The sequence below is a fragment of the Capra hircus genome, chromosome 20, assembly GCF_001704415.2.
Source record: "Capra hircus breed San Clemente chromosome 20, ASM170441v1, whole genome shotgun sequence".
NCBI lineage: Eukaryota > Metazoa > Chordata > Mammalia > Artiodactyla > Bovidae > Capra > Capra hircus.
In genome coordinates this window covers 19,307,410-19,322,231 of record NC_030827.1, presented here as the reverse complement: position 1 = coordinate 19,322,231, position 14,822 = coordinate 19,307,410, and the positions used below count along the sequence as shown (strand labels likewise).

Genomic DNA, 14,822 nt, shown 5'->3' with positions numbered 1-14,822 from the left:
AACAAACTAGATTAAAGTAAAAGATAATCATATAGTCCAGTTGTTTTTAAACATGGCTGCTCATTAGAATCACATCTGGAATTTTAGAGAAAGAAAACAATATCTGGGCATTTGTATTTTTCAGAAAATCCTAATGTGCATCTGGATATTAAAAAGTGAACACAGGTTTTTCTATTAAATGGTAGTTTTAGTGATATAGAATTCTATCATGTTCTTTTAACTAGTCATGATACAATGGTATTAAAAAGAATAATAGTTACATAATCACAATAGTAAAAAATGTTTCAGTTCTCACAATCAATAGCCAGACAAAAAATAAAATATAATTATAATTGCAAGTCATAATGGAAACATGATTAACCTAACAATATAAATTGTGTGCATGCTAAGTCACTTCAGCCGTGTCCATCTCTTTGTAACTCCATGGACCGCAGCCTGCCCAGGCTCCCTCAGTCCTTGGGATTCTCCAGGCAAGAATACTGTGGTGGGTCACCATGCCCTCCTCCAGGGGATCTTCCTAACCCAGGGATTGAACCCACATGTCTAATGTCATCTGCATTGGTAGGCATGTTTTTTACCAATAGCATCACCTGGGAAGCTCTAACAAAAGAAAACAATTACATAAGATTGGGGGGTTAAGCAGAGCGGTGTGGTACATGGATTGCACACATGCACATGTTTTCATCTGCCCAGCCAGTCTATGTCTTTTGGTTGGTGCATTTAATCCACTTACTGTTAAGGTAATTATTCATATGTATGATCCTATTACCTTTTTCTTAATTGTTTTGGGTTTCTTTTGTGTAGGTTTTTTTCCTTCTTTTGTGTTTCCTGCCTAGAGAAGTTCCTTTAGTATTTCTTGTAAAGCTAGTTTGGTGGTGCGAAATTCTCTTAACTTTTGTTTGTCTATAAAGCTTTTGATTTATCCATCAAATCTGAAGGAGAGTCTTGCTGGGCAGAGTATTCTTGGTTACAGGTTCTTCCCTTTCATCACTTTAAATATATTATGACATTCTCTTCTAGCTTGTAGAGTTTCTATTCAGAAATTGGCTGATAACCTTATGGGAGTTCCCTTGTACATTATTTGTCATTGTTCCCCTGTTGCTTTTAATATTTAATCTTTGTCTTTAATTTTTGTCAGTTTGATTACTATGTGTCTTGATGTGTTCCTCCTTGGGTTTATCTTGCCTGGGATTCTCTATGCTTCCCAGACTTGGTTGACTGTTTTCTTCTCTCATGCTGGGGAAGTTTTTAGCTATTAGATAATATATTATCTAATATATTATCTTCAAATATTTTCTCAGGTCCTTTCTCTCTCTCTTCTCCTTCTGGGACCCCTATAATGCAAATGTTGGTGTGTTTAACACTGTCCAGAGGTCTCTTAGGCTGGGTTCATTTTTTTTTTTTCATTCTTATTCTGCTGTTGATTCCTTCTAGTGTATTGTTCATCTCTGTTTGTTTGCCATTTAGTTCCTCTAGATCTTTGTTAAACATTTCTTGCATCTTCTCCATTATTTTTCCAAGATCCTCAATCATCGTCACCATCCTTATTCTGAATTGTTTTCCTGGAAGGTTGCCTATCTCTACTTCATTTGGTTGTTTTTCTGGGGTTTTATCTTGTCCCTTCATCTGGGACATCATTCTCTGCCTTTTCATTTTGATTAACTTTCTGTGATGTGGTTTTCATTCTGGCATGCAAGACTGTATGTAGCTCATCTTGCTTATTCTGTGTCTACCCTCTGGAGGATGAGGATGAGAGGCTTGTATAAGCTTCCTGATGGGAGGGACTGGAGGTGGGAAAAATTGGGTCTTGCTCTGATGGGCAGGGCTCAGTAAAATTTTAGCCAATTGTCTGCTGAAGGGTGGGGTTGTGCTCCCTCCCTTAGCTGTTTGGCCTGAGGTGACTCAGTCCTGGAATCTACAGGCTCTACAGTGGGATTAATGGCAATCTCCAAGAGGCCTCAGGCCAACTGGCACTTTCCAGGACTGCTGCTGCCAATTCTCATCCCTTAGGGAGCCACTGCTGACGCATATCTTCACAGGAGACCCTCCAACACTAGCAGGTAGGTCTGGCTCAGTCTCCTGTGGGGTCACTGCTCCTTTCTCCTGGGTCCTGCTGCATGAAAGATTTTATTTGTGCCCTCTGAGAGTGGAGTCTCTATTTCCCCTAGTCTTATGGAAGTCCTGTAATAAAATCCTTCTGGCCTTCAAAGCCAGATTTCCTGGGGATTTCTAGTCCCTTCACCAGATCCCCAGGCTGGGAAGCCTGATGTGGGGCTCAGAACCTTTCCCAACAGTGAGACAATTCCTTGGTATTATTGTTCTCCAGTTTGTGGATTGCCCACCCAGCGGGTATGGGCTTTGATGTCATTGTGATTGCACTCCTCCTACCATAATACTGTGGCTTCTCCTTTGTCTTTGGATGTGGGGTATCCTTCTTTGGTGGGTTCCAGCATCCTCCTGATGACGGTTGTTGAACAGCTAGCTGTGATTTTGGTGCTCTCACAGGAGGAGATGAGTGCATGTCCTTCTACCCTGCCATCTTGAACCAATCCCTAATATCTATACCTTCTCACATTCATTAAGTTCCATACTCAGCTTAAGTGCCACAATTAACCTTTTTTTTATCTTTCAAAAATCCTCAAATCCCTTTCCCAGTTTCTCTTACTGTACACCTCCACTTTCCAATCTTGAGTCAGTTGAACTATTTGCCTTCATGGTGCCTATAGCATAAATGCTCACATTCCTGGAGAATATTCCCAATCCTCACACACTGGTTACATGAAAAAGTAATGGTGATGATTACCAACCATGCCTATAACATGGCCTATTGGTCTAGCCATGCTGAACAGTTTTAGTTCTCTGAATGTATACATCCCACTTTCCCTTGTCAATGGACTTTGCTATTCTCTCTACTTAATACCATTCCCTTTAGGTCTCAGCTTGGGTGTCAGTTTCTCCTAAGCCTGTGCATATGTGCTCCCTTCTTATCCTGCATAACTTCTGCATGTCCTCAGTCATATGTGATATGTGTGCATTATATTTTAAAAAAATGAGACTGTAATTGTCTGTTTTTTTTTTTAGTGTGCCCACCTGAATTCTAAATTCTATGGAAGAAGTGACTGTGTTAGTACCAGTAAGCCTCCCACTTCCAGTTCACATGTCATTGTGTAGAAAAAATAGACACTTGCTAATGGTTGAATGCGTGTGCAGATGAATACATAAATACATGACTGATAAATGATCGAGTAGATGAACATGTTCACTCATATAACTTGCAGATATTCTTTTATATTTATAAAATCTAGCTTGACTCTCTAAAAATATGTATGGAAATATACAATTTAAAGGAATAAAGTTAACCTCAATTAAATACTGCTGGAGAAATGAGAAAGCCATAGTCACATGCTAACTGGGACACAGAACAGTTAGTGGAGGAGGAAGGAAGGAGAACACTCCAAAAATACAAGGCCAAAAGATGGAAAAGTTCCAGAAAGTCATTTGAATTCTAAAATGGATATTCTAAATCTTATTTGTATATTATAAATTATATGGTATAAAAAGTATCTATGTATACTAAAGTTCTGAATTTCTGTGTATAGCTTCCACATAACAAGTGCGTGTGCGTGTGTGTGTGTGTGTGTGTGTGTGTGTGTTTCTTATGGCAGCATTAGTCACATTTTTTAGTAATCACATTGGAATAAAAATCAGAACATCCTGAGATAAAACCATTTGGAAATGTTGGCAAAGGTCTTACCTTTCTAAAGTTAGCCACTAACTTTAGAGTAAATGATGCTAATTCATCAAATAAAACCAATAAATGTATGTTAAATAAGTGACATAAAACAACTGAATGGTATACTATTTTGATTGAATTCCCCAGATTTGAAATAGGTCTAACAATGCCTGGCTCTACTTAATTCCTTTTAAGTGGATAGAAGATTCTACATGAATGAGATAAAAAGGTAAAATAAATGATACCTAAATCCTAACTAGCCAGGATTTTCAGCAAAACCAACAGAAATAATGTGTATTAAACACAAAAGGTCACATATTTTTCTCATAGTTCTTTCTCTATATACAATTTTATTTTAAATAAATCTTTTTTTCCATTTGGGGTGCTCAGCTATAGGCAGAAAAAGAGTTTGATACATTCATATTTTCCTGAATTTCAATTGAATGCATTTTTTCTTATTTGAGACTTCTCTAACTGATATACTTTGGTCAATATTAACATTTTATTTGGAACGTAACAGTTAAATAAAGACCATTCAGAGTGTTTTCACCTATTTTTACCCCATAAACATTATATTGCAAGATAGAAGAACATGATTTTGAAAGAACTGTAAACTCTCCCTAAACACTTCAGTGATTATATAAGGTTGAGTTATATAAAGATGGCCAAACAGGGTAGTGTTTGTGGATAAGCAGCTATCTGAGGAGCTGAAAATGATGATTCTTGGGTGGAAATAATTAAAGTGCTTTTATTCAGCTCTGCACTCTGCCTGCTGCAGTATTGTTCTTCGATCACTTTTCACGGTAAATTAAATGCTTCACTGGGTTCATTTCTACATTGGGATCTCTAACCAATCTTCACTATCAAACAAGTAAAGTTGGCATAAGAAAGGTTTGGAAAAGGACCAGGTGCTCTCATGTGGTAAGCACAAAAGTCACCACTCTGTTTAATATTTTTATGAATATGGAGCCTGGTGAGAGAGAAACCTTTGGTTATAAAAGTAAATCCTCCCTGGTACATGGTACTTTATTACATACAAATAGAGAGTAGTATTATGTATGATGGTATGTTATGATATCAGTCCATTCAGGTAAATTTAATTAGGATTCCAGAGAGTACTACAAGAATGAGAAGGCACTACAGTAGTCTGAAGAAGAAATTAGAATTTGATAATTACTATACTCTTTAGTTTTGGTTTCCCTTGTGGCTCAGCTGGTAAACAATCTGTCTGCAATGTGGGTGACCTGGGTTCGATCCCTGGGTTGGGAAGATCCCCTGGAGAAGGGAAAAGGTATCCCCTCCAGTAATCTGGCCTGGAGAATTCCATGGACTTCATAGTCCATGGGGTCACAGAGTTGGACACAACTGAGTGACTTTCACTTCACTTCATACTCTTTATTTAAACAAAATTATCATTTATACCTTATTTTCTTGAAATTTAGAACATGACAGATACCATAAAACACTCAGAGTTTCTATGATGTGTGAGGAGAAAGCCATCAGCATTACTTAGTTGTCTATTTTAGATTAGATTCAAGATGTCATTTATCAAGAATTATATAGTAAAGTGTTCCATTGCTCTTACAGTCTAATTTTAATCCCCAAAATAAAATAATTCAAGGCAAAAATAAAACACAATTCAATTAAATCAGAGTAAATATTTTAGAAATAAGTCTTGCAATGTTTTGTAGATATTCTGAGTTTTGACAAATGCTGTGCCAATAAATTGTATTTTAAAAAACAAAGGAATCCAGTTGTATTTTTTTTTACATAGCATTTATCTTTAAGATTGTTGGTAGCATTGCCTTCCTATTTCTTTGTGATTATATTTTTAAACCAAATCCAGGTCAAAATATCATATATCTAAGGGATCCTTTATAATCACAATCAAGTGTACACATTTTCAATTTTGGAAATCTTTGCCTACTGGATTATATAGATCTTCCACAAAACTTTCAGCCAGAATTTATCAAATAAATCTCTTGAAACTTGAGCACATATCCAATTTGAAATAACAAGTCTCATGGGTTCATCATGAAAGACAGATCTTTAGCTTCAGATAGCCTTATACTTACTATACTTCAAATCTGAAATCCCCACCATCAAAACCTGAAGTTAAAAATAAAGTTTGAAAAATCAGATGTCTTTTTAAATCAAGCTTCTGTTTCTTTTAATTTTATTTTGTTCAGATTTTGGTTCAGTAACAAAACGTTGAACATTTCCTATTTTTTTTTTTTTTATGTTCACACTAACATACTGTGTGTACTCAAGAAATCTAGATGATGACCAGTTGATCAAAGAACCCAAAGTCTAACTGGCATCTCGAACCAGCTCCTCTGTGAATAGCACATAACTCAAAGAAATATTTCTGGAAGATTTTTGTAATATGAAGCTGTATTTGACTAAGGTAATCCTTCCTTCTGTGTTGGGGAGTAGACTTTTTTCCAAGTGTGACCATTATTTCAACTTCTTTCCATTTTCTTTTTTAAAAAAATAGGGCATAGTAATATAAATGCACACAGTGTACTTCTCTAGATTGGTAACGGCACATTAGTGATCAAGTGTTTGTAATATTCTCCACCCACACGTGTTCCTGAGTATTCATCCATCCACAGGTGTGTCATCCTGTCACAAGGGGACAACTTACTCCTTGGCTCTCATTTGATTATAGCTGATGCAGCCATAAAACACAGCTACAACGATTTAGCACTACCTCCCGTTAACCTCCGTTTTGCTCCTGCAGTCTCCTACTCGTGTACAGGAAGCATTCTAGATGTGGCAAGCTAAACTCTCCTCAGAGTACCTGGGGGTCCATGGACCACCCAGGGAAAGTAAGCCAGTGCCCGAGCTGGGCTAAGGCAAGTTCCTGATTCCTTCCAAGGATTCTGACCAGAGAACTATGTTGAAGTCAGCAAGGGCTGTTACAGAAGTGAAACAAGGAGCAAGTAAGAAATGAAGAGGACCTCCAATCTCATTCCAAACATATTTGAATAACCCTTGAATGCAGGGTATGTCTGTGGACAGATGCCAAAAGCAAGACATGGACTTCTTTTTTTTTCTTCCTCCATGTTTTAATTTTTTTTTAAATTTTTTATTTGGGTATAGCTGATTAACAATGTTGTGACAGTTTCAGATGAACAGAGAAGGGACTCAGCTATACATATACATGTCCATTCTCCCACAAACTACCCCCCACTATCCAGACTACCACATAAAATTGAGCAGAGTTCCTTGTACTATACAATCGGTCCTTGCTATTTATCCATTTAAAATATAGCAATGTGTACATGTACATCCCACACTCCCTAACTATCCATCCCCCCATCCTTCCCCTCAGCAACCACAATTTTGTTCTCTAAGTCTGTGAATCTCTTTCTGTTTTGTAAGCAAATTCATCTCTTTTTAGATTCCACATATAAGGGATATCATATGATACTTCTCCTTCTCTAACAAGACACAGACTTCTTAACATAAATGTGATACATCCATAGTGATCGTAACTTTCTGAACGAGGAACAAATTCCTGGTTGACTCTTACACCTGTTAGAATACTCACCTCTACCCCATGAGTTATTAATGGAGGATCTTTGAGACCAGTTATAACAAGGAAACCAAAAATAATGAACAGAATTTTCTCTAATATTTTCCCGAAAAAGTATAGCAGTTGCTGCAGTGGTTATACAGTAAGTAGCTATAATATATCAAAGGCTGACCAAGAGCAAATTATGTATTTTTTTGCAGGCCAATTGTTTCCTTAAGAAACCGCATCATGGCTTTCGAAAGGGGTAGCACAAGTCTGTAGACCCACTACTGTGTGATACTCGACAGAGCAATTGTCTGATGTGCTCATATATCAGAAAAAAAGAGCAAAGCTAAATAAAGGAATAAATCCAAAGGGGATGAAAATCTCCTTTTCTATCAAAGGTTCACAATTGCCAGTGCTTCAGTGAGGATTAACAGTGGAACCTGGGGACCTACTAACTTTTAATGATGAAGAATGAGGCTGCAGAAACCTAGCTAAAGTAGTCTAAATTTCCCATTAGCCCTTTCTGATAGTAGTGAAGGAAACTGTAGTTCTTGGTTAACTGGAATGGCTACAGAATGTCATCCCTAATTTACCTTCTGCCTCCCTTTCAAAGTTTAGATATTCCAGAAAATTTGCTTCAAAAGATAACAGAATTCCTTTAGTACATGTTTAGGCTTTGTTTCTGCCAACTCTCATAAGTGGTTTCTCCTGGCTGCCTTCTGGTACTGACGAGTCACTTGTTCCATTTTTCTAAAAGACAAATTATCTCCTCCAAAATGTTGAATATGTTTGTAAATGGTAAGTACTGTTTTGCTTATACTTGAATCTTAGATCTTTTATTAAAAAGGAAACAAACTCTGAACCAACAAAAGTACTATCATAGAGACAATTCTGAACCCCAAGTCCTTTGGCACTTGGAGGCTATTTGCATTTAGCAACAAATTCAAATTTAATTAAGTAAGCTTAGCTTTAACCTGAGATTTTTAATTATACACATTGCCCAACTACACAGAGACATATTAAATATACCACATTGTTTTCTTTTAAGGGCACATGATATAACACCAGCTTCGAGAGAGAAGTCATGTTTAGCCAGCAAATTTTTTTAAACCAAAGTTAATTGAATACATCACAGGCTTAAATTAGTTCATTTTAATTTTAATTATAGCTATAATCCCTTCTTCCTCAAAGGTAGAGAAATCAAGCTAACGATTCTAAGATAAACCTGCTGTGCAGAAAAGAATTTACATTAGGCCAGCAACTGTTATCATTAGAAAAGCCTGTTGGAAAGATTGACCCTTAGGTGGCATCTGGGAACTTGGATTTCAGGAGGGTTCCCACCATTCCCTAACTGGTAATATGGCTCAGTGCCTAAATTGGTTGCATAAAAAGCATGGTTTATGCTGAACAACTGCTTTCCTTCTAGGAATCTGGAATTTATGTACCTCCTACAAAGAGGATGCCTCAGTGACCAACCCCCAATAAAAACTGGGTACTAAGTCTATCTTTTATTTTTTTGTTGTTTTTAAACTTTTTTTTTCTTTTTTTGGTAGTAAGAACATTTAACATGAGATCTCCCCTCCTGACAGAATTTTAAGTGCACAATACGGTGTTGTCAACTGCAGCCACAACGTAGTACAGCAGATCTTGGGAGCTTATTCATCTTGTAATTGAAACTACTATACCTGTTGACGGAGAAGGCAATGGCACCCCACTCCAGTACTCTTGCCTGGAAAATCCCATGGACGGAGGAGCCTGGTAGGCTGCAGTCCATGGGGTCGCTAAGAGTCGGGCACAACTGAGCGACTTCACTTTCACTTTTCACTTTCATGCATTGGAGAAGGCAATGGCAACCCACTCCAGTGTTCTTGCCTGGAGAATCCCAGGGACGGGGAAGCCTGGTGGGCTGCCGTCTCTGGGGTTGCACAGAGTCGGACACGACTGAAGTGACTTAGCCGCATGCCTGTTGAATAGCAATTCCTCATTTCCCCTTCCTTCGGTCCCTGACAACCTCCACTGTACTCTGTTTCTGTGAGTTTGACTCCTAGATATCTCACATAAACACTGAGCCTTTAATAGGCTTCGCTGATAGAAGGCTTCTCTGGTGAACACAGCTCACATGTATTGTCACAACTCATTACTAGAGGAATTAAGTACATCCTTCTGAATCCACTGGGAGATGGAACTCCTGAAAACGTGTTTCTGCTTTCCTCCAGATGTTGCCCCACGTACCTTGCTCTTGCTGATTTTTCTTTGTATTCTTTTGCTCTAATAAATCCCAGGCATGAATACAACTATTAACTGAATTCTTGGAGCTCTACTAGCAAATTACTGAACACAGGAGTGGACTTAGTGATCTCTGACACACTTGGCAGGTGAATCCTCCCCTCTACATGAGTGAAGCAGGACTGATGCCAAACAGGAGAAATTGGATTTCTGAGACAGTATTTTTCAAAGAATGCTCAGAGCAAGCTGCCCTATAAAATTCCTACCTGCTTTTATGTGTCTGGTGGATAGGTGTACAGTCTTCTTTATATACACAGTTCATCCAGAAAAAAAAAATATATATATATATATCACATGTGTATTTCCTCCTTCTTGCTTCAAGTTAAGAATGTGTTGTCTTATTTATCTAGTTGTGATTTCCTCATACTTTTTAATAACATAGGTGCTTTGAACTGGCCTGTAACAATTCAAACAGCTAAATTCAATATCTTAGATGGCAGTTACTGCTGACATTTTTTCTGACCACCACTTTTCCAATAACTTTTAGGAAAACCCAAAAGGTCCCTTTCTCTAGAAATGCCTTGAACTTGGCAGACAACGAGGAAGAATCACATTTGCATCCCAACAAATTGCTTTGTTCCTGTAATCCTTATAAATGCTCAAGCGTCTGTTCAAGTGTGGACCACTAGTTTCCTCCTCCTCTCAAAATGCAGCTGACCCAAAAAATCAAATAATGGATGTGCCCACAATTCTCACTTTCTTTGACAACATTTTACCTGGTAATTGCAATTAAAGAGTAAACAACCCCACGGTAAACAGCAGAAAAAGATTCAAAACACAAATACCTAGTAAAGTAAAAAATGCAAATGCTACATTAGTAATCGGAGGCCTCACTCATTCTTCTATACATCTTAATGCAGAATAAAACTCCTTATGCTAGGAACTGAAACAGTATTCTGGTAAGCAAGATCTGAAAATGTCAAAGGCCAAATTATTAGCTCATGACCGGTTGTGTATTTCCTTTGATTCTAATTATAGTCCAATCTATTCTTGATTCCAAATTCATTTTGCATCAGTGAATATTGCCTACTGTTCTCAGATAGGTATGCCTACATGTTAATTTGTCTATTAGTTCTCATTTGTTAAGAAATTTTTCTGTTTAATCACCTGTGACCAGTATTAATTTCCAAGCCCAATTTCCTTTCCCCAGATACTCATTTGCATTCATCAATACTTTTTCAAATACTCCATGTAAAATAATTTGACTAAAGTGTCTCCTGTTATAGAGACTGCAAAATTACCTGAGAAAAACTACCAGATTTTCTCTTGATTCTAGCAACCCCATTTCCCCTTGACTCAAATCAAGCAATGAGCCACAAAACTCAAGAGATCCCAGATAACAATCATCGTTTAAAATAGAAAATGGGGCAATGTCACCCAAGGTCACTCACCCACTGGAGTCGGCAGAAGTGATAGCAATCAGGGGTAGAATCTTCAAGGGGAGGCTGGTTGGCCTCTGAAGGTTCTCTGATTCACTCTTCAAGTCTGCTTGTTCCAACTGTCTGAAGGCGAGAGGGGGAAGCTGGATGTTGCGGCAGGAAAGTCTCCTTACGAGATAGGGTTCCATTCCTTTCAAAGGGTCTTCCTCTTCATGACTGGAGTGCAGTGTCTCCTCAGAGGCCTAAGGCAAAAGTTCCAGAAAGCACAGTGAGCCACAAAGGTCCCAGGATGTATCATTGCACTTTTGGAGAAAGAAACTGAGGGAAATGTATACATGAAAAATGCTAACTAGAAAGCAATGAGATTAACAGAAAAATATTTGGTGAAAGACAGTTGTCATAGTTAACCGACATTTCCAAACATAGAATTTATGAGCTTTGGGCATGAATTCTATGAAATCAAGGGTAAATCAAACATTTGCTACCAATATGAAGTGAACTGTCCACCACACCCTCTTTGGTCTTTAGGAGCCCAAGGTAGTATTTCAGGGGAGGGCTTTGGCAAGTACTACATACTCTGGGCAGGGAGTTTTGCAGGGTCTCTCTCTTGGACTGGCTGGTATGTAGGGGAGCAGAATTTGGCGCCCTTGAATGTTTCTATTTAGCATATGTTATTTGAAGCTGGCTATTTCCTGAAACATGGAAAGAAAAGGCTCTGGAAACCAAGCAGGAATTGCCCTTTGCTAAGATATGTTTCCATTGGTAAGAGTGACTCCCTGTCAGAAGCTGGAAGAGGATGAAGACCCACCCATTCCCCCCAACACCCCCAAAAATGGAAGCAACTCACAATTATTAAATGAGCTGATGCATGTAACATGCATAGCTCATTATGTGCAATGTGATAAGCAATCATCAATGGCAATTTCCTTTCTTTCTGAGTTGTACAGGTGAAGAAACTAGCCCAGAGAGGCAAAATACTTTTCTGCAAAATTACTCTGTTGGTTATAAGTTAAAAGTGCATTTACTTTGGAAAGTTCAGACCTGGCTTAGAATCTCTGTTGCACTTCTCACTACTATTGGGTTGGCCAAAATATTCATTTGGGTTTTTCCGTAACATCTTACAGAAAAAGCCAAGTGAACCTTTAGGCCAACCCAACACTTTCTTTGGGCAAGTAACTTAAGCTCACTAAGATTGGTTCTCCATTTGAACACTGAGGAGGATAACAATATTTACTTCTGAGGACCACTGACTGGAGCAGAGATAGAAAGGTTATGATCACTAATATATGGCCTAGAGTTTACACTCAACAAAATAGTGGTTGTTATTATCATAATCTAGGCTAACTCCCTTTATCTTTTCATAGCAGTATGCTGCCTTTGATTCTTCATTCATCCATACTGTTTTCCAAACAGTCAATTTGTCTTGTTCTGATCTATATCCTAAAAAATGTGAAAGGACATGCAATGGTGGATTCTATTCAGCCATGGGTGTTACTGTTTAATTTCAAGGATAAATGCAATGAGAAAAGAAGTCACCTGGAAGGTGAAGAGGACATCAAAGCTAAACATAAAGTTCATTTATTTCAAATCCTAGATATGAAGATCTAGATTCTGAGATTTAGTGCTTTGAGGAATCTACTTGCTTTGCAAAACAACAACAATAATAATGGCTTTAAAAAGCAGAAAGTCCTGCCACTTGAGACAACATGCATGGATCTTGAGGGCATTATGCTAAGTGAAGTAAGTCAGACAGAGAAAAATAAGCCTTGTATGACCTCACGCACACAGGTATCTTAAAAAATCCCTAAACTCATCAGATCAGATTTGTGGTTATCATAAATAAGGGTGGGGTAGGGGAATGAAAGTGGTCAAAAGGTATAAGCTTCCAGTTATGAAATAAATGTATCATACATTTATACATATATAGTGTGATGTAATATATAGTGTGATGACTATGGTTAGCGTTGCTGGATGATATATATGAGAGTTATTTTCAAAGAATTTTTTTTTAATGTGGATCACTTTTTAAAGTCTTGATTGGGAACTTGTTACAATATTGTTTCTGTTTTTTATGTTTTGGGTTTTGGGCCATGAGGCATGTGGGATCTAGGCTCTCTGACCAGGGACTGAACCCACACTCCCCGCTTTGGAAGGTGAATCATTGAACCACCAGGGAAGTCCTGTATGCATGTGAGTTATTAAGAAAGTAAATCCTAGAAGTTCTCATCACACAGAATAAAGCATTTTTTTCCCTTTTTCTTTTTGTATCTATATGAGATGATGAATGTTGAATAAAACTGTGGCCATCATTTTATGATAGTTTTAAGTCAAATCATTATAATGTATACCTTAAATTTATACATTGCTATATGTCAATTATATTGTAATAAAATTAGAAAACAGTTTTAATAATAATGGCTATTATTTATTGAGTCCTTATCAAGTGCTTGGTTTACATAGTGAGTGCTGTGTTTTGTATCTATCATATATCTGGCACCCCACTCCAGTACTCTTGCCTGGAAAATCCCGTAGATGGAGGAGCCTGGTAGGCTGCAGTTCATAGGGTCGCTAAGAGTTGGACACAACTGAGCGACTTCACTTTCACGTTTTACTTTTCATGCATTGGAGAAGGAAATGGCAACCCACTCCAGTGTTCTTGCCTGGAGAATCCCAGGGACGGTGGAGCCTGGTGGGCTGCCATCTAGGGGGTCACACAGAGTCGGACATGACTAAAGTGACTTAGCAGCAAGAGCAGCATATATCTATATATCTCATATACTATCTCGTTTAATTATCACTGAACTCCTATGGGTTAGGTTCCATTACTTTTCCCACTTCACACATAAAGAAACAGAGACTTGTAACATAACATGCCCTGGTCTCACAGCCATGTAGTTAGTTGGGTAATCAATGGTTCAGTTGCCCTGGGACTTACTGCTTTAAGGATTGCAAGTCCCATGTTCAGGGAAAGCCAGTCCCAAGAAAACTAGGATGACAGATGACCCTACAAGTCAATTTCCAAACCCAAATCTATTTTAGTTAAATTTGAAACTAATAGAAACTACTCTGTACTATCTCTAAAAAGCATGGTCCCTGGCAAGGACATAACTATAGAAAGGAATAGAGCATACGCTCAGTTCACTCCCATGGCTCAGTCGTGTCCAACTCTTTGCAACTCCCTGGACTGCAGCACAACAGACTTCCCTGTCCATCACCAACTCCCAGAGCTTGCTCAAACTCACAGTCATCAAGTTGGTGATGCCATCCAACCATCTCATCCTCTGTTGTCCCCTTCTCTTCCTGCCTTCAATCTTTCCTAGCATCAGGGTCTTTTCCAATAGGTCAGTTCTTCCCATCAGGTGGCCAAACTATTGGAGTTTCAGCTTCAGCATCAGTCCTTCCAATAAATGTTCAGGACTGATTTTCTTTAGGATTGACTGGTTTGATCTCCTTGCAGTCTAAGGGTCTCTCAAGAGTCTTCTCCAACTCCATTGTTTAAAAACATCAATTCTTTGGTGTTAAGCTTTCTCTATAGTCCAACTGTCACATCCATACATGACAAATGGAAAAACCACGGCTTTGACTAGATAGATATTTGTTGGCAAAGTAATGTCTCTGCTTTTTAATATGCTGTCTAGGTTTGTCATAGCTTTTGTTCCAAGGCGCAAGTGTCTTTTAATTCCAAGGCCACAGTCATCATCTGCAGTGATTTCAGAGCCCCCCCTCCCCAATAAAAAAACAAAGTCTCTCACTGTTTCCATTGTTTCTCCATCTATTTGCCATGAATTGATGGGACTGGATGCCATGATCTTAGTTTTTTGAATGCTGAGTTTTAAGCCAGCTGTTTCACTCTCTACTTTCATCAACAGATCCTTTAGTTCTTCTTTGCTTTCTGCCA

At 38.2% G+C, this 14,822-nt stretch overlaps 1 protein-coding gene across 1 annotated transcript in view; it reads right to left on the bottom strand.

Annotated features, from left to right (window-relative positions):
• Positions 1-14,822, bottom strand: part of PDE4D (phosphodiesterase 4D) — a 1,264,832-nt gene that overhangs the window by 1,059,443 nt on the left and 190,567 nt on the right. Inside the window, exon 2 of the mRNA XM_018065509.1 lies at positions 10,937-11,166. Coding sequence (XP_017920998.1) covers positions 10,937-11,166 — 230 coding nt within the window. The remainder of the gene's footprint in view (positions 1-10,936; positions 11,167-14,822) is intronic.